This window comes from Chiloscyllium punctatum, chromosome 9 (genome assembly GCF_047496795.1).
Source record: "Chiloscyllium punctatum isolate Juve2018m chromosome 9, sChiPun1.3, whole genome shotgun sequence".
Classification (NCBI taxonomy): Eukaryota; Metazoa; Chordata; class Chondrichthyes; order Orectolobiformes; family Hemiscylliidae; genus Chiloscyllium; species Chiloscyllium punctatum.
In genome coordinates this window covers 65,890,259-65,912,868 of record NC_092747.1, presented here as the reverse complement: position 1 = coordinate 65,912,868, position 22,610 = coordinate 65,890,259, and the positions used below count along the sequence as shown (strand labels likewise).

The following is a 22,610-nucleotide window of genomic DNA, read 5'->3' as shown; positions in this document are numbered from 1 at the left end:
TTGCAATAAATGATAACATTCAGTGTATTAAATTTCCTAATTACTTCCTGTCCCCACAATTCATGCACTAGGGCAGTATCTGCATGTCACAGCTTTGCTATCACTCAGTATTTAAATTCTAAAACAATTATTCCTTCTGGCAAAATGGACAATGGGACACTGATCCACAATGTACTCTATTTGCCACACCTTTGCTTATGCAGTGAGTCAATTTACCTGAGTTAAGGCATATGCAAGTTTCCATCCCTCAGAAGAGTTATTTATATAATTTACAAGAATTCACGACCCCAGCAATGATTCCTGTGGCATTTCACTCATTACATTATGCCAACCGTAAAAGTATACATTTATAGCTATTCTGTTTCCTACTAGCCAGCTAATATCTAATCAAATGTCTCACAGAAATGGAGTATGATGCATCCACCACACGTTACACCTCAAAGCATCCCAATAAATCGGATAAATAATTTCCCTTTCATAAAACCATGTTGACTGCCTGATTACCTTTAACTTATCTTTGTGTCCTGCTATAATACCTTTAATAATAGCTTCTAACACTTCCCCAGTTACAGATGTTAGGTTAATTAGCCTTCTGCATTTCATTCAACTTTTTCCCAACTGGACAGGTTGAAACATTACTATCTTTCATGGATGGTTGATTACAAACATCAAAACATGATTACACCACTTCATGGGCCAAAAATGAGGAAAAGGAAAGCTGAATAAAATTGAGTGTTATCACTGCACATGTGGAAGCTCTTGCAATGTCTACACATGATAATGTATACTGAATTAAAGTACATCGATATGTACAGTTCACGTGTGCAAAAACGATATGAAGTTCTGTTGCCGAAGAACTATTCACTGACATTGATGTATTATACTGCAGGTATGAAGAGTTAATGATAATACACTAGTTTTGATATCTTGATGATAGCAAGGGACTTTGTTAGTCATTACATTTTGGAGTTGCCATTTGGATTACTGAGGTTTTACATATTAATTCCATTGAACTTGTATACACATAATCATTGACTTTGTGCAAAACTAATAAAGATGGTTCAGAGCATTAAGTATTATTTAAACCTGCATCAGATGGGTACTACATGGGTACTCAAAGAAATTCTGAACGATCAAGGCCATTGTTGTTTTTGAATACAAGGAATACAGTTTCACTTTGGGTGAAATAGTTGGAAATTGTGCTTCTTTTGAAAGTTTTTTTTTTCATCATAGGTCACTGCTCAAACTCATTCACAATTGTAAATGCAAAATTTGGCATGAACCACAATTTTTAAAAGCTACTTAAACAAAACTCCTTGATACATTTAAGGGCAGTAACCTGGTAAAGTGAGCATATTAGCATTTTGAAACCACAGCATCAAATGACCAATGCACAAACGTTTTCACTGGACCATGTGTTGACATCGTCAGTGGTCAGTATAGCAGCAATTAATTGCTACTTATTCCAAATATAAGTTACAAGTTAAATCTAAAGTGTTGGCAATCTAAAATAATTGCAGATTGATAAAGGCAACATATCAGGAAAAAAAACACATCATGGGGAGCCAGAATCAATCATTTTCAAAGGATTTTTTTCTATTTTACAATGTGCTGAAATTCCACAGTTTACTTGCCAAATATTATTGTGTTGCCTTCACATGTTTAAATAAATTTTCACTTGATTAATCTGGCTAAGTACAATATGAAAGAAATACTATTTTAAAATGTTCCTGATCAAGGAGGTTTAAATGACTAACTTCATAGTTTTCAATATGAAAGCTGAAACTTAATCTTTATGACTCCAGCTTCAACTATGGATAATATTAAGGCATTTGTATTGTTATTTAGGAAGACAAATGGTGTGTTTAACTTCATTGCAAGGGGGTTTCTGCTTAATATTAATGAGGTCATGCTCTAGCTGTATAAAGCCTGGTGAGATTTCAACTGGAGTACTGAGAACAATTTTGGACCAGTTGTCTAAAGAGGAATAGATTGCCATTGAACGAGACTGACAAAAGATTCACCAGATTAATCCCCGGGGTGGTGGGATGGTCTAAATGAGGAGACTTGGCCTGTATTCCCTAGAGTTATAAAGAATGAAGAGTGATTAAACTGAAACTTATTAAGTTTGTACAGAGAGTGACAGAGTGAAAGTAGTTTGGATAGTTCCCCTGGTTAAAGATTCTGGAATCAGAAGATATACCCTCAGGAAAAGTGACAGGGCATTTAAGGATGAGATGAGGAGGAATTTCTTCAGAGGGTGGTGAATCATTGGAAATCTCTACTACATAGGGCTGTGGAAGCTCAATCATTGAGGATGCTCCAGACAGAAATGACGACATTTATGGACATTGCTGGCATTAAGGGATATGTAGATAGCACAGGAAAGAGGCATTGAAGGAGATGACTAACTAAGATCAAACTTAATAGCTCAGCAGGTTCAATGAGCTTATTCATCTACTCCCACATAAGCTTCCTGTTTCTGTAGATGGAATAGAAAGATACCCACTAATTATTCCGTGTATCAGGATTCATCTAGTTTCTTGGTTATGAATCTAACACATATTTCAAAAAATGTTGTTGTAATTTCCCTTCTACCAGGTCCCAGGGAAGGGGTAGAAGATACAGGTTATATTTTAGATTTCAGCATTCATAATAGAGTCATAGAAATGTACAGCATGGAAGCAGACCCTTCGGTTCAACTCGTCCATGCTGACCAGATATCCCAACCCAATCTAGTCCCACATGCCAGCACCTGGACCATATCCCTCCAAACCCTTCCTATTCATACACACATCCAAATGCCTTTTAAATGTTGCAATTGTACCAGCCTCCACCACATCCTCTGGCAGCTCATTCCATATACGTGTCACTCTCTGCATGAAATAGTTGCCTTTAGGTCTCTTTTATATCTTTCCCCTCTCACCCTAAACCTACACCCTCTAGTTCTGGACTCCCCACCCCAGGGAAAAGACTTTGTCTATTTATCCCTCATGATTTTGTAAACCTCTATAAGGTCACCCCTCAGCTGCCGACGCACCAGGAAAAACAGCCCTAGCCTATTCAATGTCTCCCTACAGCTCAAATCCTCCAACCCTGGCAACATCCTTGTAAATCTTTTCTGAACCCTTTCAAATTTCACAACATCTTCCCAATAGGAAGATCGGGATTGCATGCAATATTCCAACAGTGGCCTAACCAATGTCCTGTACAGCTGCAACATGACCTCCCAACTCCTATACTCAATACTCGGACCAATAAAGGAAAGCATACCAAACGCCTTCTTCACTATCCTATCTACCTGCGACTTCACTTTCAAAAGAGCTATGAACCTGCACTCCAAGGTCACTTTGTTCAGCAACACTCCCTAGGACCTTACCATTAAGTGTATAAGTCCTGCTAAGATTTGCTTTTCCAAAATGCAGCACCTCACATTTATCTGAATTAAACTCCATCTGCCACTTCTCAGCCAATTGGCCCATCTGGTCCAGATCCTGTTATAATCTGAGGTACCCCTCTTCGCTGTCCACTATACCTCCAATTTTGATGTCATCTGTAAACTTATTAACTTATGCTCAAAACCAAATCATTTATATAAATAATGAAAAGTAGTGGACCTAGCACTGATCCTTGTGGTACTCCACTAGTCACAGGCCTCCAGTCTGAAAACAGCCCTCCACCACCATCCTCTGTCTTCTACCTTTGAGACAGTTCTGTATCCAAATGGCTAGTTCTCTCTGTATTCCATGAGATCTAACCTTGCTAACCAATCTCCCATGGGGAACCTTGTTGAATGCCTTTCTTAAGTCCATATAGATCACATCCACCGCTCTGCCCTCATCAAATCTCTTTGTTATTTCTTCAAAAAACTCAGTCAAGTTTGTGAGACATGATTTCCCACGCACAAAGCCATGTTGACTATCCCTAATCAGTCCTTACCTTTCTAAATAGATGTACATCTTGTCCCTCGGGATTCCCACCAATTTGGCCACTACCAACGTAAGGCTCACTGGTCTATAGTTCCCTGGCTTGTCCTTACCACCTTTCTTAAACAGTGGCATCACGTACTTTAGGCTGTGTTTTATTTAAAGAAAAAAACTGCAGAATATCATCACTATACTTCAATAGTAGTGTATTCTTTAATGAATTGTTAAACCTTATTAGCTGGGCTGATGGGGTTACCAAGCCATCTAAAACTTTACAAATTTTTACCTCTGTAGGCATCCTGCTGTTTCTCCAAAATAGGGTTCAAGGCAGCTCCCAAAGACAGTAATATTAAATATGTCATTTTTTCTGGCAACTTTGACAGAAAGCCTGTATCTGTAATGCATATCCTGTGCTGTGGACACGTAACCATGTTTTAGGCAATGGTACCTAGAGAAAGAAAATTGTTGAGAGACGATCATGACAGGTATAACTCAGATTCCAAAAGAGACACCTTTTTGTGCCTCAAGCAGCAAATTGAAAAATACATTAGACTGAAAGAACTGAATACATGTGTACACATTCACCTATGATTAAGACCATAAAAGAACACCTAAATCAGTGAGTAAATCTGCTATCTTACTGACGGCGGGTATAAACCGCCCCGTGTTTACCATGGAGCAAGGCCCACATCGGGAAAACCAGCAGTATCCATTTTAAAGCAAACAGTATTCATTTTAAGACAGCAGCTGCCAGGCCGACCACGTGATCGGGAGAAGGGGGCCCAAAGACAGGTCCGAATACACACCAGACCAGACACTAGTCATGACTCCAGACAATGGTCATGACTCACAGATCGAAACCCACCTTATAATCTCTTCAAGGTTCCAACTGACACACACCCATAACCTGATCATGCAAAACAGTCCTACACAAAAGGCAAACACCAAACGAACAGGATGAACCTAACAGACACTTTGGAAGTAACAAAGGGGGGTGCTAGCCTCCAGCCCTCACGGAGAGACAAGCAGATAGCACCCAGACCCATTTACATAAAGATAAACAGCACACCTTTTGTGTATGCTGCTGACTCTCTGAGGATGGCAGGAAGCTTGACATTCACACATACTCCAGCCATGATTGCCACCATTCACACTCATTCATACCCAATCTCCTACATCCTGACACATGAAGTATATAACTTGTAACATCGTGCGGGAAACGTTAGAGCGATCGAGATTCGGACCTCGGTTGGTCTCCGCCGGCGTTAAATACTTCAATAAAGTTACCGTTTGTCGAACCGCACTCTGGGCTCGGACTGAGATCATTTCATCCGTGCTAACAATTGGGGGCTCGTCCGGGATAACAACGGCTGCTGGATCTCTGCGAAGGCTCTGGGTGAGTATCTTTACTCTTTTACCTCTCCTGTAAAAGTTTCCCAGAGCCCCGCAAGGGACTCCGCTGCCGGCCGTTATCTGAACCTGTGAACAGAGTGGGTCCGGCAGTCAGGTAACGATAGAGTACTCTTTAAAAGTGTGTGTGTGTGTCTGTGTGAGTGATCCTTCACGGGTGGGTGATTGGGGTCGTGAAGCACTGGTAAAAGGTGTGCATGAAACTGTTTTGATTTTCGTTTACTGTCATTTATTGTTGACGTGTTCAAATGACTGATGGACTGAATTTTCCTGGACTGACAACTTTAGGTACGAGACCCCGACAGATTGACCCCCTGTGTAAAAAACCGACAAATAAAGCCTGGATAACCTCTGCGGTGGGAGTTTAGGGGATCCCATTGTACGTTGAGCCCGTTTTTTTATTTTGGCGCCATTCCTCGAGTCCGCGGTAGGTCTGGAAGGCCTACGCGCGCGACAAGATGGGAAGTCCTCCAAACCAGCCTGACGAGGGGAGCCTCTGGGCCAAGCTTTCATCCATTGCCTCCGCAGTCCCGGGTGGTGGCCTCTGTGGGATTAGCGCGGAGAGGTCTGAGTTCACGCACCCCCCCCCCCCCCCCACACACGGGCCCCTGGTTCACACCTGGTGCTGGCAGGCACACGGCCGCTGAACTTCAGACGGAGAGAGAAAGACTCACGGGTTTTCTTTTAGGTTGTGCGCCCTGGTACAGGCCCGCGCCGCGCCCTTTTTATTTCATTTTTGTTTTTTAGTGGTCTGCGCTCACGCCGTTCCCCCACCTTGCACACGGGCCCCTGGTTCACACCCGGTGTTCGCGGGGCACGCACGGTCGTTGGGCATTAGGCAGTGAGAGTGAGACGCACAGTAACCCGGGATCGCGCGATCGGGTATACACACGCGCCCCTTTTGTACCTAACCCACACCTGCCTTCATCGACCCGGGGGACTAGGGTCTGATTTCAGGGAGTAGGCTCCCCTACTGGGAGGTGAATAAGTTAGCGCCAGTTACATCTCTTGCGCTCCTACGCTGGTAGTTTTGTTATTTTCAAGTCCTCTTTCCATTATGCTCGCTGCGCCCACCCCCCCCACCATGGCTGGCTGCGCGGCCGGCAATTTAGAATGGGGGCCAGAAGGCTCCCTTACTCGTTTCATAGCCGACGAGAATAAAAAGGTCATCAAGGCTATGCTCCGATCGGACTGGCGGCCCACCGATTCTCTGGATGCCCAGCGGGGGTGGTGGGCCCGCCAGAAAAGGGATAGATACGAGAAAGCCTGCATCCTTGTGCTTCAGGCACATGTTCGGCTCGCTAGCAAGGTCCAACTATACGTGCAAGATAAGCAGAAACAGGCCTCAGAACACATTGAAGCCCAGGCACTTACCAACCGTACGATCCTACCGACATTATCTGAGCCTCCAAGCGCCCCGCCGTCCCCCACCTGGGACTGGGAGGGGCTCGTGGACAACACAGGTCCCCGGGAATCACACACGAGCCTAGCTCGTGCCACCCCGGTTAAAGTTGAATATACCTCCGGGGTGGGGAGAGGGGGAGACCAGCGTCCCAAACCCACAACCCCCGCCTTAAAATGACATACGTCTCCTTAACCCCGGGTGATACCATGAAACTCCCGGACAGGCTCCCCACCCTTAAGCCCCGCCACAACAATACACCTGTGGTCCAGGCTCCAACCCGCGCACCAGAATGGGTCCTGGTGCGCCGACCTCAGCGACAGCCGTCGCGAGCAGGAGGCCGCCCTTGCGGACTTTAAGGCCGATGTCAGCGAGGCTCTCGGCCACACGCCGGTCGACTGGAACGCCATTGTGGCGTCACCCAGAAACCCGGCGAGGGTGCTCAGGAATATAGGGTCCGTAAGTTCGAGGCCTTCCAGGCGCATAGCAGCATCGGGGATCCCGACAGGCAGAACCCCGCATTTATCCAGCTATATAAGGACGGGTTAGGCCCCACACACCAGGCTGTCCTCCGGACAGGCCTGGTACCCATCTCTTTCACGGAGCTCGAGAATTGGGCCACGTCCCTTGATAACCAAGCCCCGGCCACCGTTGCGGCATTTTCGACACCCGAGCCGCTCGTTTGCTACCGCTGCAGACAGACGGGTCACCACAGGTTTAAATGCCCGCTCTCCTTCAGACGTCCCGGAGACCCCGACTTGGGAGGGGGCAGCCCCGGCCAGTGCAGGGACAACCCGGGTCAGCACCGGGGCTGTTCCCCACCGTGGCATGCCCACCGTCGGTGCGCCTCGCGCCCCAGCGAACAGGGAACCCGCGAACAGGGAACCAAAGGCGACCCACAGCCGCAAAAACCCCACAAACCCCGCAGCCCTAGCCTGAAGCCATCCCCCCCCCCGACTGGGATCAGCTCAGTCGCGGTCAGCTGCTCGAGCTCTTACAGCTACTTGCCCGGCGTAAGGACTGAGTAGCGTCAGCCCCCGCCGAGGGAGCCGACCCCCGTATCTGGGTTTCCGCATCGCTTGGGGGCTGCCGATGCAACATTTTGATAGATATGGGGGCGTCAGTCTCCCTCACCGACCTCGACCTCCCCTCCACCCATCACTCCATTTCCATCACGGGGGCGGGGGGAAGCTCAGTTGTGGCCCGCTGTAGCGAGGCCACCCTCCTGGAGATCGATGACATTCTACTCCCCGTCCAGTTCTGGGTTTGCCCGAACCCGGAAGGGACGATCCTGGGCATTGACCTGCTGGGCGAACTGGGAGCGGTGGTGGACGCATTCTACCGGCGCCTCCTATGGATGTCCCACAAATCCCATAAGAGCGCCCTTGAGGGTAGATGGGTCCCCACTAGATCGGTCGCTGCACTCGCGCCCTGCGTCCCTATCACCCGGGACTGGACCGGAACAGTCTGCCAGTTGGTCCCGGAGGTCTGGGCCACGAGCAAGCAGGACTGCAGCCTTGTCCGTTCCCCTCCCGAGCGGATACTTGGCCCTGTACACCCCCCGCACCGACAGTACCCGATCCAACCAGAGGCGCTGCGCGCCACGGAGACCATTGTGGCCGAACTCACCAGCCACGGTGTCTTGTGACCCACGGTGTCCACCACCAATTCCCCCATATGGCCACTCCGTAAGCCGGATGGGAGCTATCGGCTTACCATCGATTATATGGCACTCAACTGGGTCACACCTAAAAAGCACCCCATTGTTGCCAGCCCGTCCACCATCTTTAACGGCCTAGAGCCTTCCCACCAGATCTTTATGGTCCTGGACGTGGCAAACGGCTTCTGGTCCATCCCGCTGCACCGTGACTCTCAGGACAAGTTTGCCTTCACGCTGCGAGACTGGCAATACACATGGAGCCGGCTGCCACAAGGCTTTCACAACAGCCCCAACATTTTCCACAGGGTCATGAGTCGGACCCTCGAGGAATGCGACCTATCCCCTTTCTCTAGCACCCTCTTACAGTACGTGGACGATCTCCTGATCGCGTCCACGGACACTTGCTCCCACCTGGGAGCCCAGACCACCGTCTTGCACACCCTCGCCAGGGCAGGTTTTAAAATCAGCCCCACAAAGGCCCAGATCAGCCTGGCCACAGTCCGATACCAGGGCCACGACATTAGCCAGGGCAGCAAAACCCTGCCTCCCGATCGTAACTCGGCCATCGCCAACATGCCACGGCCGGACACGCTCAGGGGAATCCGCCGCGTTATGGGCCTTTTCAAATACTACCGCGCCTTCATAGCGCATTTCGCCACCATCGCTGAGCCCATCCAGCGCCTGGTAAAGGGGGGTAGGCCCGGGACAGAGAGGGTGGAGTGGGGCCCCGAGCAAGACGATGCCTACTCCAAGCTAAAAACCCACCTCCTCAGTGCCCCGGCCCTGCGCCTTCCCGACCTCTCTAAGCCCTTTCACGTCTTCTATAGCCTGGAAGGGGGGTTCTATAGCGCCGTGGTCACCCAACTCTCCGGGGACCGCATGAAGCCCGTAGGGTACTACTCTACTAAGGAGTCCCCGGTCGTGAGGGGATGCACCACTGCGTGACCGCACTTGACTGCGCTGCGTGGGCGGTCTGTGTGTGCGAGCCGGTCACCATGTTCGGTCAGATCATCCTGCACACCGGACATACTATAGTGGAGCTCCTGAATACAGGACGCCTCCGAACCGTCTCTGACGCCCGTAGGGCAACCTGGGAGGCAGTCCTCCTCCCCCGGGACCAGTCCATTAGAATAGTTAGGGACACAGGAACGAACCCCGCGGACGGGATTTTAACTGAGGAGGACTACATTGCCAATAGTCCTATCTCAGACCCCGACCTGGTCCTATACATTGATGGCTCACGCCGGTTGGTTGAGGGGTCCTACCGGACGGGTTGGGCAGTGGTCGACGACACCGGGGCCACCCGAGATCAGGGGACATTAGACGGCGATACCTCAGCCCAAGTCATGGAGCTGGTCGCCCTCATGTCAGCGCTCCACATGGGGGCGGGCAAGCAGGTGAATATTTTCACCGACAGCCAGTACGCTTTTGGGGTGGTCCATGATTACATGACAGCTTGGAGACACCGGGGTTTTGTCACGGCCGGCGGCGGCCAGATAAAACACAAGAACACAGTCCGTGACTTAGTGGCAGCAGCGCGCCTTCCCCTGCTCGCGGCCGTTGTAAAAATCAAGGCGCACCAGCGGGCCACCACCGCCAAACAGTTAGGGAACCATTGGGCCGACCAGGCCGCCAAAGCCGCCGCAGGTGCCCCTCTACACCCCATACGCGCTGCGCCTGTGAATGAAGTCCGAGACGTTAACGTCCTGGACGTCCAGAATGGCGCTCAGCCCGAGGAAAGGGAGGACTGGAGGGCAAGGGGCGCGATCCCCAACCCCGAAGGGGTATGGCGCCGCGACAGCAAGGTAGTGGTCCCCGCAGCCATCAGAACAACCCTGATACAACTACATCACGAGCCTGACCACGCAGGCTGGGAGGGGACCCTCGCGAGGCTGCAGACCGACTGGTGGTGGCCTGGACTTGGCCGCGACATGGCCAAGCACTGCCGCCGGTGCATTGTCTGCGCCCAACATAACCCAGGGAGGCCCTTGCGCATTCTTATGGCCCACCAACCACGGCCCAAGGGGCCCTGGGAGAACCTCCAGGTCGACTTCACAGGACCCTTGCCCGCCAGCCGCGGCATGCCTGGTCATAGTCGACCACTTCACGCGCTGGGTAGAGGCTTTCCCGACACGGGACTGCACATCAGCCACTGTGGCCAGAATCCTGGCATTCGACATCTTTCCGCGATGGGGGGTCCCCCTCCAGATTGGCTGAGACCAGGGAAGACATTTCACGGGACGCGCGATGAAACTGGCCTGCCGCCTCCTGGGTATCAGGCAGCGCTTCCATGTCCCCTTCCACCCCCAGAGTTCGGGCATGGTCGAACGCATGAACCGGACCCTCAAAGTGGCGATCGCCGAGACCGGTCAGGGCTGGGTGGATGTCCTACCCTGCATTCTGATGCGCCTCAGAGCCACCCCGGGCCATTCCACTGGCCTCACTCCCTTCGAACGCATGACGGACAGGGCCATGCGACTACCCGAGACCGTCATCGAAGGGGGTGAGGACATGGCCCCACTTAGGGATAGGATGGCCCATTACATCAGACAGCTAGACACGCAGTTGCGGGCCCTCAGACAGACTGCCCGCGACCAACAGGACATCAGGGACCAAACAAAACAGCAACAACAACTGCCTCCCCAACCCCTTCCGGGTGTTGGGGACAAAGTCCTGGTCCGGGCCGCCCCTGACTGGCCCGGCTTCGCCCCTCGGTGGCTGGGGCCGCACGAGATCATCCTCACCAGCGACACCTGCGCCTGCATCGATATGAAGGGGAAGGGCAGGTGGAAACATTGGTCCCAACTTAAACCTTTCCCCCAGGGCCCGACTGGACGGACAACAAAGACTTAGTCTGTGGTCCCCGTCCCTAACCACACGGGGCCAATGTGTGGAGTGGCCGGAACATCGGCCCAGCCACCTGACTGGCAGCCACCACCGACTTATTCCCCTGCTCACCCGCACTCCCCCGACATGCCCGACGGGATTTTAACACTCTCTCCCCTTACAGCAACAGTGGTGGACCGGTCCAGGAGTGGGGGGGGGGGGGGGGGGGGGCCAGAACACATGTAAGTTTACTAATCATACACCCTGACGAGGGTGTCTCTCTCTCTCTCTCCCTTTCTCTTTTCTTTCACAGATCATGTCCCACCGGTGCACCGTCCTCCACATCCTCCTCTTCGCCATAGGACTTATACCCTCTTCCTCCGGAGCTCCAGACAACTTCTACCGCCACGGCGTTGCCTTCAACTCATCCAGTGCCATCTGCATCCCTGCGAGGGATAAGCCTGATGAGGTCCAAACATTTTTCAACGCCTGGCTGGATGTCCTCCCGGACATACAGACAATCTGCCTACTCTGCACGTCGGAGTGTGACCCACGACCAACCTGCCTACGACGTGCATAGGCTATGGACCTGGGGGGGTGCATGTTCGGAACGATGTGCATTATGCCAGACGACCTCGCCTCGGCCTTCGACGTGTTCGCAATATGGGACCTGCCCGTTTGCAGTTACTATGAACCGACCAATGCCGCTGTGATTTCTCTATATTTGTGTTTCTCGCCCCCCCCCCCAACCACACCACCAACAACCATGACTCCCGAGATACTACCGTGCCCCTCTATGAGGCTGGGGCCCGTGGGGGGACTGGTATTATGTGAGGAGGGGGAAGTCCTTTATGATAACGTCCGACACGAGGTCGTGCCCATGCTGGTCAATATATCGGGCATCCGGGTACCGGAATATTGCACAGCACAGGTACGCAGCCTATACACCATGATGGGAACAGAGGTGATAGAGAGGGCTATAGATGCCATGGGGGCAACCCACTATCGAACCGACATACACAACACACAACGACACAGTGACGCCCTCACAGGACTCAACACAGGAACATCTGTGGTAAACTCCCTAGATAACTTAACGAGAAAGTCAAACAGCTAAAAAGGGGTGATGAGAGACGTGTTAGCGAGATCCCTCACACACCAGGCAGAACAGGCATTTCTGGGGGAAGAGGGAGCACACATTCAGCTCGACGGCATTGCAGTCCTGGAGACACATGCCCACACCATCAACCACCTTATTGATCGGGAAAGGGAGAACACGGCTCACATTCAGGAGGGGTAGCTGTGCCATGCGTATGGCCTGTGGATGGTAGCCCAGATCCGACACAATCTGGATCAGATACAAAGGAGGGAGGTGCCCGACTGGATCGATAGCACCAAACTGGCCTCAGTCGCAGGACGCTCCGGGCCGCTTGATAGCCGGACCCTGAAGGGAATGACCCGGGTGTACCCGGTGATTCCTGACTGTGTGGTCGTGAGGCAACGGGAGTCGGGATGGTCCTCCTGATCCCAGTGGTCACCCCAGGGTCTGGGCCATTTCCCCTGTTCCACATCGAAAACATTGGAGTAATACGGGAAAACGCCTCCCTCAAATATATTTTGGCACACGACACAGCCATCTCCCGAGACAGCGCTGTGTACGGGGTGCCGCTTGCAGGCTGCAAACAGCGAGGGGCAATCACAATCTGCCCCCACCCCTTACGGCAGAGTGAAACAGCGGAATGCGGGTTCAACCATACACAGGGTTGCACCCTTGAGATCGAACCCACGGGCCCCCACTTCACTAGGGCAGGGTATGGTGGCAGGGGACAATATTGTGTCTCTACCCTTGAAACGTCTTTCTGGTTCAACGGACTGCAATGCCTGATTCCCCAGCACGGGTTCTGCTTCACCCCTGGGTGCCCAGTGACGATTGGACAAGCCCATATCTTGGAGGTCCGACGTCGGGACCCCGAGTCTATACAGGCCGCCGACAAATTCAGAAACACCCTTAGGGAGTACCAGGAGCCCGGACAAGCCCCCATCACACATTTGGCCGAGGTCTTGCGGGAACTTAGGACCCGGGTGGGACACTCAGTAAAACTATACCATCAATTACAAGCCCATATCAAAGACCTAGAGAGGGGGATGCAGAGACAGCTCTGCAGACCCAGGGCTGGGCCCAGAGGGTTTGGAACTAGGGCCTAAATGTCAACATACACCCCTGGGTCAGAATCATCTCCCATGCCATCGTGGGGGTACAGTTACTGCTAGCTCTGGCCTGGCTCCAGGTGGCATGTCACTCATGCCGCCAACATAAGAAACGAAAGGCCAGAAAGGCCATGCTCCACGCCATGGACTCCTGGCGAGTAATCAGACACCACGAGCTCACAGGGCTCGAACTAATGTAACCATCTCCCGGGACTATCCAGAGGCCCCATGACTGCAGCATGACGGCCGGCGGAACGTACCGGGCGGGGTAGCAGCTTTTAAGATGCCGGCTTCGGGGGTGTGGACGTAGCCAACCCCTTGCCGAAAGGGGGGACTGAAGGCGGGTATAAACCGCCCCGTGTTTACCATGGAGCAAGGCCCACATCGGGAAAACCAGCAGTATCCATTTTAAAGCAAACAGTATTCATTTTAAGACAGCAGCTGCCAGGCCGACCACGTGATCGGGAGAAGGGGGCCCAAAGACAGGTCCGAATACACACCAGACCAGACACTAGTCATGACTCCAGACAATGGTCATGACTCACAGATCGAAACCCACCTTATAATCTCTTCAAGGTTCCAACTGACACACACCCATAACCTGATCATGCAAAACAGTCCTACACAAAAGGCAAACACCAAACGAACAGGATGAACCTAACAGACACTTTGGAAGTAACAAAGGGGGGTGCTAGCCTCCAGCCCTCACGGAGAGACAAGCAGATAGCACCCGGACCCATTTACGTAAAGATAAACAGCACACCTTTTGTGTATGCTGCTGACTCTCTGAGGATGGCAGGAAGCTTGACATTCACACATACTCCAGCCATGATTACCACCATTCACACTCATTCATACCCAATCTCCTACATCCTGACTCATGAAGTATATAACTTGTAACATCGTGCGGGAAACGTTAGAGCGATCGAGATTCGGACCTCGGTTGGTCTCCCCCGGCGTTAAAGACTTTAATAAAATTACCGATTGTCGAACTGCACTCTGGGCTCGGACTGAGATCATTTCATCCGCGCTAACAATACAAATTAACAAAAGCAAGCTATTGTCAAAGTGCTTGTTGACAATTCACTTGGAAGTTTCTTCGGCAAAGAATTAAAATGAAAACAATTCAGCCCATCTTTGATATGGGAAATATAAATTCAAACTGAGAACTTTACAGAAAGTTACACTGAAATATTCTTTTTTAAAAAGTTGTTCTTGGAATATATATATTGCAATTTATTGGTCTTCAAAGAAAGTGGTGAACCATTTTCTTGAACTGCTGTAGTCAAAGAAGTGTAGCTACATACACAGTGCTGCTAGGAAGTGAGCTCCAGGATTTTGTCCTGGTGACAGAGGAGGAATAGTACATACCTAGGAGGGGAACTTGGAGGTGGTGGTGTTCCAAACCACCTTCTGTGTCCTCCTTCTGGATACAAAGCAGCTTCAGGATATTGAGGCTGAATATGAGTGGGCAAGAGCATGGCCAATAGAGTATAATGTGGATGAGTGACAACAAAGCCGCATTGGATTGAGTGTGGAATTAGGAGCCCTACCAAAACTGGAATCAATGAGAATCAGGGGTGGGGAGGTGTGCAGTGGGGGAGACTCCTTCTGGTGGCATGGTGGTTCACTGGTTAGCACTGCTGCCTTATAGTACCAGGGGACCTGGGTTTGATTCCACCTTGAGCAATTGTGCAAACACCATACAGCCATTCTCCCCATGTCTGCTTGGGTTTCCTCTGGGTGCTCCAGTTTCCTCTCTCAATCCAAAGATGTGCAGGTTAGGTGGATTGGCCATGCTAAATTGCCTATAGTGTCCAGAGATGAGCTGGTTAGGTGGATTAGACATGGTTACAGGGATGGCACACAGGGGCTGGGCCTGGGTCTGGGTAGGATGGTGGGTTAGTGTGGATTTGATGGGCAGATGGCCTGCTTCCACTCTGTTGGGATTCTATGATTCTTTTCAGCTATTTCAACATTGATTACACTCCATCATAAAGTTAGAAGTGGGGATGTTCACTGATGATTACACAATGAACAGCACCATTCACAACGCCTCATTTCCTGAAGATGTAACTAATAGAGATAAAAGGTAGACAAGTCTTCTGGCTCTGATGAAATGCATTCCAGAGATAGTAATAGAAATAGCTAATGCACTTGTGGTAATTTTCCAAAATTCACTGGACTCCAGCAGATTGGAAAACAGCAAATGACACCACTGTTTAAAAAAAATGAGGTAAACAGAAGATGAGGATTATAGACCAGTTAGCTCAACCTCTGTAGTGGGGAAAATGCTTGAAGAAATAGCAACACATCTAGATAGAAATTGTCCTGTTGGGCACATGCAGCATGGCTTCTTGAAAGGCAGGTCATGCTTAACTAATCTTTTGCAATTCTATGAAGACATTATGAACACGGTAGACAACAGGGATCCAGTAGATGTGGTGTATCTAGATTTCTAAAAGGTATTCAACAAGGTACCGCACAAAAGGCTGCTGCATAAGATGAAGATGCATGGCATTACAGGTAATGTATTAGCATGGATAGAGGATTGGTTAACTAATAGGAAGCAATGAGTGCTTTTCTGGTTGTCGATCAGTGATTAGTGATGTGCCTCAGGGATCAATGTTAGGATTGCAATTATTCACAACTTACATTGATGATTTGAAGTTGGGGACCACATGTAGTGTGTCAAAGTTTGCAGCTGACACTAAAATGAGTGGTAGAGCAAAGTATGCAGAGGACTGTGAAACTTTGCAGAAGGACATTTAAGTGAGTGGGCAAAGGTCTGGCAGATGGAGCACAATGCTAACAAATGTAAAATCATCCATTTTGGTAGGAATACCAATAAAAAGGACTATTATTCAAATGGTAAAACATTGCAGCATGCTGCTGTGCAGAGGGACCTGTGTATTCTTCACAGAAGGTTGGACTGTAGGTGCAACAGGTAATTAAAAAGGTAAATGGAATTTTGTCCTTCATTGCTAAAGGGATTGAATTTAAAAGCAGGGAGGTTATGTTGCAGTTGTATAGGGTGCTGGTGAGGCCACACCTTGAGTACTGCATAGAGTTTTGGTCCCCTTATTTGAGAAAGGAAATTGGCACTAAAGGGGGTGCAGAAAAAGATTCATTAAGTTGATTCCGGAGTTGAGGGGGTGGGCTTATGAGGAGAGACTGAATAGACTGGGATTACATTCATTGAAATTTAGAAGAATGAGGGGGGAATCTTATAGAAACATATAAAATTATGAAGGGAATAGATAAGATAGAAGTAGAGAGGATGTTTCCTCTGGTAGGTAAAACTAGGACAAGATGGCATAGTCCCAAAATTAGGGGGAGCAGATTTAGGACCAAATGGAGAAAGAACTTCTTCACCAAGAGGGTTATGAACCTGTGGAATTCCATGCCCAGCGAGGTAGTTGAGGCTTCCTCATTGAATGTTTTTAAATCTAACTTTTTGAACAGTAAAGGAATTAAAGGTTATGCTGAGAGGATGGATAAGTGGAGCTGAGGCCATGATAAAGATCAGCCATGATTTTACTGAATGGCACAGTAGGATTGAAGGGCCAGATGGTGTTCTCCTACTCCTATGTTCTTATATTCTAACTGCTTGTAGCTTCCCGATTTGTCTCCCTCCCTTTGTTCCTATGAATGTTACTTGCTACTGATCATGTTGAATGTTCAAGTCTTGTTCTATACAGGTATGAACTGTTTCAGTATCTCAAGGGTTGCGAATGGAACTGAAGATTAATAGTTAGTGAACACAACAGTTTTGATCATATGTAAGAGGAAGGTTACTAATGAAGCAGCTGAAGACTTTTTTGGATTTAGGGCATTACCCTGAGGAACTTCTGCAATGAAGTCCTCAAGCTGGCTTTTAACAACCAAAATGACCTTCCCTTCTCTGATGTATGACTCCACCATTGGATACCCTCTCCTCGAATCAAATTGCTTTCTAGTTTGCTCTGGTCATTGATGCCAGACTTGGTCAAATGCAGCTTTATTGAAACAGCAATCTCTCTCACCTCACCATTGCAGTTCAGCTCTTTTGTTCAGATTTGGAACAAATAAGGAGGTCAGGAGCTGAGAGACCTTTGAGGAAAAACCCTGCAGGCACCCTGCCTCTATTTCTGTTGAAGGGCTTTTGCCCGAAACATCGATTTTTCTGCTCCTTGGATACTGCCTGACCTGCTGTACTTTTCTAGCACCACTCTAATCGAGCCCTTTGGGGAACCCAAACTAAGTGTCAATGAGCAGGCTGTTGCCAAATTAATGCACAGCACTACCAATCACGCTTCCCTGATGGTTGACTGAGTAGAATAATGGTGCGTACAGTAATTGTTCAGCTTTTTAGCAATCCAAAACTATGTTAATATTTGAAATACACTGCAACATATTCTAATTACTAGTAATATTTTCTCTAAAAGTTTGTTTTTGATAAAATGCTCAAACTGCAGAAATTCCAAGGTCCTACACACAGCAAAAGATGAATCAGCGGAAGCACAGGAGAATATAAAACCATACTTGGAGAATACTTATTATATATGGTATTCTACATCTAATCAAATAACTTGCAGCAGTCATGTCTCTGCTATCATTAATGAGTCATCCTATATTTTATTTAAAGCTTTTGGTATACTCATTCTTTAGAACAGCTCCATTGACTTCACTGGATGCCAGTACTGTGGCCTAGTATGGAGGTGGATATGGAATGGTTGAATAAAGAAAAGTACTCTCCATTGGTTGAGACCCATAGATTAGAAATATTGTAGAAAAATAATTACTTCAACAGCAAAAGTGGGTACTGTAGATGCTGGAGATCAGTCAAGATTAGAGTGGTGCTGGAAAAGCACAGCAGGTCAGGCAGCCTCCGAGGAGCAGGAAAACCAAGATTTCAGGCAAAAGCCCTTCATCAGGAATGAGCCCTTATAAAATGCTCAAACCGTTGGTTTTCCTGCTTCTCGGATGCAACAATTAATTCAAACAGATGTCTGGCGGAGTACTTAATTCAGATATAATTCTCTTGTTGTTCATTTACAATTTTGTCATGTTATTAAGTGAGATGTAGTTGAGAAGCCTATGGATACAATGTTTGATTTAGCAATTTTGCTAAGTTCTGACAAGTTTTACATCTTGGAGGTGCACATTATGTTTGATTAAAGATCGTGGTCATATACAAACCTCTATTTTGCTAAGCAAGTGAATCAAAGAGGTGAAACATTGATGAACTTGGTGTTGATGAGGCATTATGACAATTAACAATATTGTAGTAAATGTGCACATTGAAAACAGGTCTGTGAAAAGTAACTTAATTACTTATTAAGGAAGCACAAATATAATTAACTGTAACCACATAATGCAAGGCAAAATGTTAAAGACTGACAGGATACAACATGTGAATACTTCACTTTATCACATCCATTGGATATCCCATTGTGCTAACCATTTTCTGTATCTCATCTAACCATGTGGATAAACACAAAAAGATCTCCCAAAAAGCAAGTCAGATTTAACTGAAAGCTAAACCGTGTAGGTAGTTTGTTAATCTGCTATCTTATCCTGAGTTGGACATTCAACATTATATCTTCTCCATCACTTCCATAGTATTGCCTGTCTTTGTGCCAGCCTCAAACCATCTGCAGCTGCAATATCTATCCATGCCTTTTCTGATTTCAAATTCAACTATTCCAATGGTCTCAGTCAGATGTTTTCCCTCACACTCTAAACTGAACCTCATTTGAAACTTTGTTCAAATCCTTCCTTGGTCTTCCATATCTTGGAACCTCCTTCAGCTCTCTGCAAATTTTGTCTTCTTCCAATTGTAGCCTTTTGGAACGCAGAAATATATAGAAAAAAAATCACAGTATAGAAAGGGGATATTTAGACCAACATATCTGTGCCAGCTGAACAAACTAGCCACCATTCTAATCACAATTACCAGCACATGGGTCTGTTTAGCTCAGTTGACAGGATAGGTGGTTTGCAAAGCATGGATTCAATTCCCACACTGCTCAAGGTTACTACAAAGGGGTCTCCTCCTTAAACTCTTCCCTCACTTGAGGTATGGTGGCCCTCAGGTTAAATAACCGCCAGTCGTTTCTCTCTAATGAGAGAGCAGCCCTCTGGTCTGGTAAGACCATGGCAACACATTACCAATACTTACCAGCACATATGTAGCCTTGCAAGTTACAGGGCTTCAGGGGAGACCCAGATTCTTTTCAAATGAGTTGAGGATCTCTGCGTCGACCACAAACTGTACAGTAAATTACAACCGCTCCCTTTTCTTCAAACCCCTACTAGCTCTTCTACTAATCGCATTAAAAGTTACAGCCTGCTAATTAAGCTTTGTGCTAGGGGAAACCGGTTTCTTTCAATTCATTCACAGGATGAGTGTCACTGACAGGGCCAGCATTTATTGACCATTTCTAGTTTCTCTTGAGAAGATAGTGGTGAGCTTCCTTCTTGACCTGCTGCAGTCCACATGCTGTATAGTGCCGTCAGGCAGGGTATACCAGGATTTTGGCCAGGCAACACTGTTATTTCAAAGTCAGATGGTGACTGGATTGGAGTGAAACTTGCAGTGATGATGTTCCTATGTATCTGTTGCCCTTGTCCACTATCCAAGCACTTCATTCTTCTGTACATCTCTCTTACGTCACCTCTTAGATTCCACTGTTCTAAGAACTATCCAATCTTTACGTATATTATAAATTTCCAGGTCTTGGAACATTCTTGTAAATCTCCTCTGGACTATCTCTGGAGGCAATTATATCCTTCTTGCAATGTGCTGACATAAAATGCCAGCTGTGGCCTAACTGATGTCCTTTATTGTTCCAGTGTTGCTTGCTCTTATATTCAGTATCTCATCCAATGAAGAAAAGTAACTTACATGCCTATTATCTATCCTGCCAACTTCAGGGACCCTGTGAACATGCACTGCAAGATGTGATTTCTTTCCCTTCTCAGTACCCTCCCCATTTATTGTTTACTCCTTTTCTTTGCTTGTTCACCCCAAATGCATAAAGTTACACTTCTCCAGATTGTGTTCCATTAGTCTCTTTTCCAACTACTCAACCAAACTAAAAAGGTATCATCCTGTCATTAACAATCTAACTGTACTATGAACAACTGGCTAATCTGCATATTTTTCAATCATACCCCTTCCCCACACCCACTTAAGACTTAAAAGGGACAGAAAAGCAAACTCCAGCGAAACACTATTGGAAAGCACTTTCCAACTGCAGAATATCTGAACAGTCAATTCTTACAGCATCCTTGGCTTCCTTTAACAGGCTAAGATATGTTTCATCTTGCTCTTGTGATGTATCCACTTTCAAGGAAGTCAGTCCTTCTAGTACTTCCTGTCGAATTGTGCTTATTTTATCTGATATTTTGCACTCATCTTTACTGGGAATGTCTGCATCATCCTGGTACTTTGTCAAGACTGAGAAAAAAGTACTCATTTTGAATCCAATTTACATTTTGCACATCCGCCTATAAGTCACCATGTATATCTCCAAAAAGTTTACCTCTTTGCTTGGTCATCTTCTTACGCTTAATATACTGACAAAAGATCCTTTGATTTTCCTGAAATTTACTAATGTTTTTTCATATCCTCCATGTGCTTACCTAATTTCCCTTTTCACTTCACCCCTGGATTTTCTATATTTCCATAAGTTCCTGAGTTTTGATTGTTTGAAGTTTTTTTTCCCTTTATCTTACATGGTACGCTTCTGGTTAGTTAGGGGACTCCAGATTTGGTATACCACGTGGTTTATTTGAGGGGACATGTCAACATTTTATCTGTAGGATCTTATACTTTTGAATGTTTCCCACTGATTTACCACTATCTTTCAAGTTGCTGTAACAGTCCACTTGAGCCAGATCTTCTCTCAATTTTATAAAGTTTGCTTTATCCCAATTTAGAACTTACTCCTGCTCTATATTTATTCCTTTCCATAAAGTTTAATCTAACTATATTAAGTTATTGTTTTTAAATGGCGTTGTTTCAGAATAGATGGTTCTGACACTAGTTCTTTTTTGGAATAATGCTTTTGGATATTTGCAGCATTTATACTGGCATAACGTCTCAACTGGAAGATAAATAGCATTTGATCAGTAACACAATATGACAACCTATAGCGTGTGCTGGTTATTGATGTTGGTTTGAACTCATACAATATGATTAACTTTCTACATTGATTCTAGTGACTTTTTGGGACAGCTTTTGAGGCAGAAGATAAATTTGCAAGTCATTATGGATTCGCCATGATACCACACAATACTGTATACAAAGGAATAATTATGCAATGAGTTGATTGTCAACTTGCTTTTTTCATAACTGATAAACATGGGTTTAATCCTAGGACTGCCTCATATAGGAATTGCTCAAACTCAATTTGATTACCAAGATCACAAATTTCTTACAGGAAAAAACATCCTCACAGTTATCCTGTCAATGTTTTCAAGTCAAATTAACCAGATCATAATACATCCTCATAACCTCTAAATGCTACGAGGCTTCAATAAAATCTATAGAGTGAAAAGATAATTTATTTTAAACAGAGGTATACGTAGAAGAATAGACAAGTATTTACTCTGATCTGAATATATACTGTCATCTCAACTTCATACCTCCCAAGATTTAAAAGCAGCCGGGATCCACATTCATAACAAGCTGGATACAGAAAACAAGTATCACGAAGACATAATATTGAAGCAACAATGAATGATCTCTTCATATTCATGTGGTTCCCTATGAAAAAGCATACAACACAAAAAACATAGTTAATCTTTCTTTTTTATTAAGTTAATATTTTGAAATTCTTCAGTTAAAATGTTCCACTAGGGAACAATAACAATGTTTGTCATGGTCAAATGATGATAGACTGATATTGATTTGGATTTGACTTCAGAACAAAACTGTTCAGGCTGCAAAGCCTTGGTCATGGATTTCACAATTACAAACCTCAAAAGGCCAATGTTGTTTTCCTGTAAAATTGAATGTAAGCTGCAGAATGAACTACAGAAAGACCATTGGACGTGCAGTCCATTTGAAACTAAACCTTTTTCCCTAAACGATGAATTTTGTAAATAAGTCCTATGAAATGCATTTATGACATAATGGAACAAAGTACAAGTAAAACTGCAGTTCAATTATAAGTAATGTCTCAAAAGC

At 46.9% G+C, this 22,610-nt stretch overlaps 1 protein-coding gene across 4 annotated transcripts in view; it reads right to left on the bottom strand.

Annotated features, from left to right (window-relative positions):
* The window catches only part of ddias (DNA damage-induced apoptosis suppressor), a 48,742-nt gene that overhangs the window by 11,592 nt on the left and 14,540 nt on the right, over positions 1 to 22,610 (bottom strand). For 2 of the 4 annotated variants that reach the window (XM_072577687.1, XM_072577686.1), the window contains exon 2: positions 22,067 to 22,187. In XM_072577687.1, coding sequence (XP_072433788.1) covers positions 22,067 to 22,099 — 33 coding nt within the window. In that variant the 5' untranslated portion in view covers positions 22,100 to 22,187. Of the gene's footprint in view, positions 1 to 4,212; positions 4,375 to 22,066; positions 22,188 to 22,610 lie in introns of those variants that run through there. The other 2 variants (XM_072577685.1, XM_072577688.1) reach the window with 2 other exon arrangements.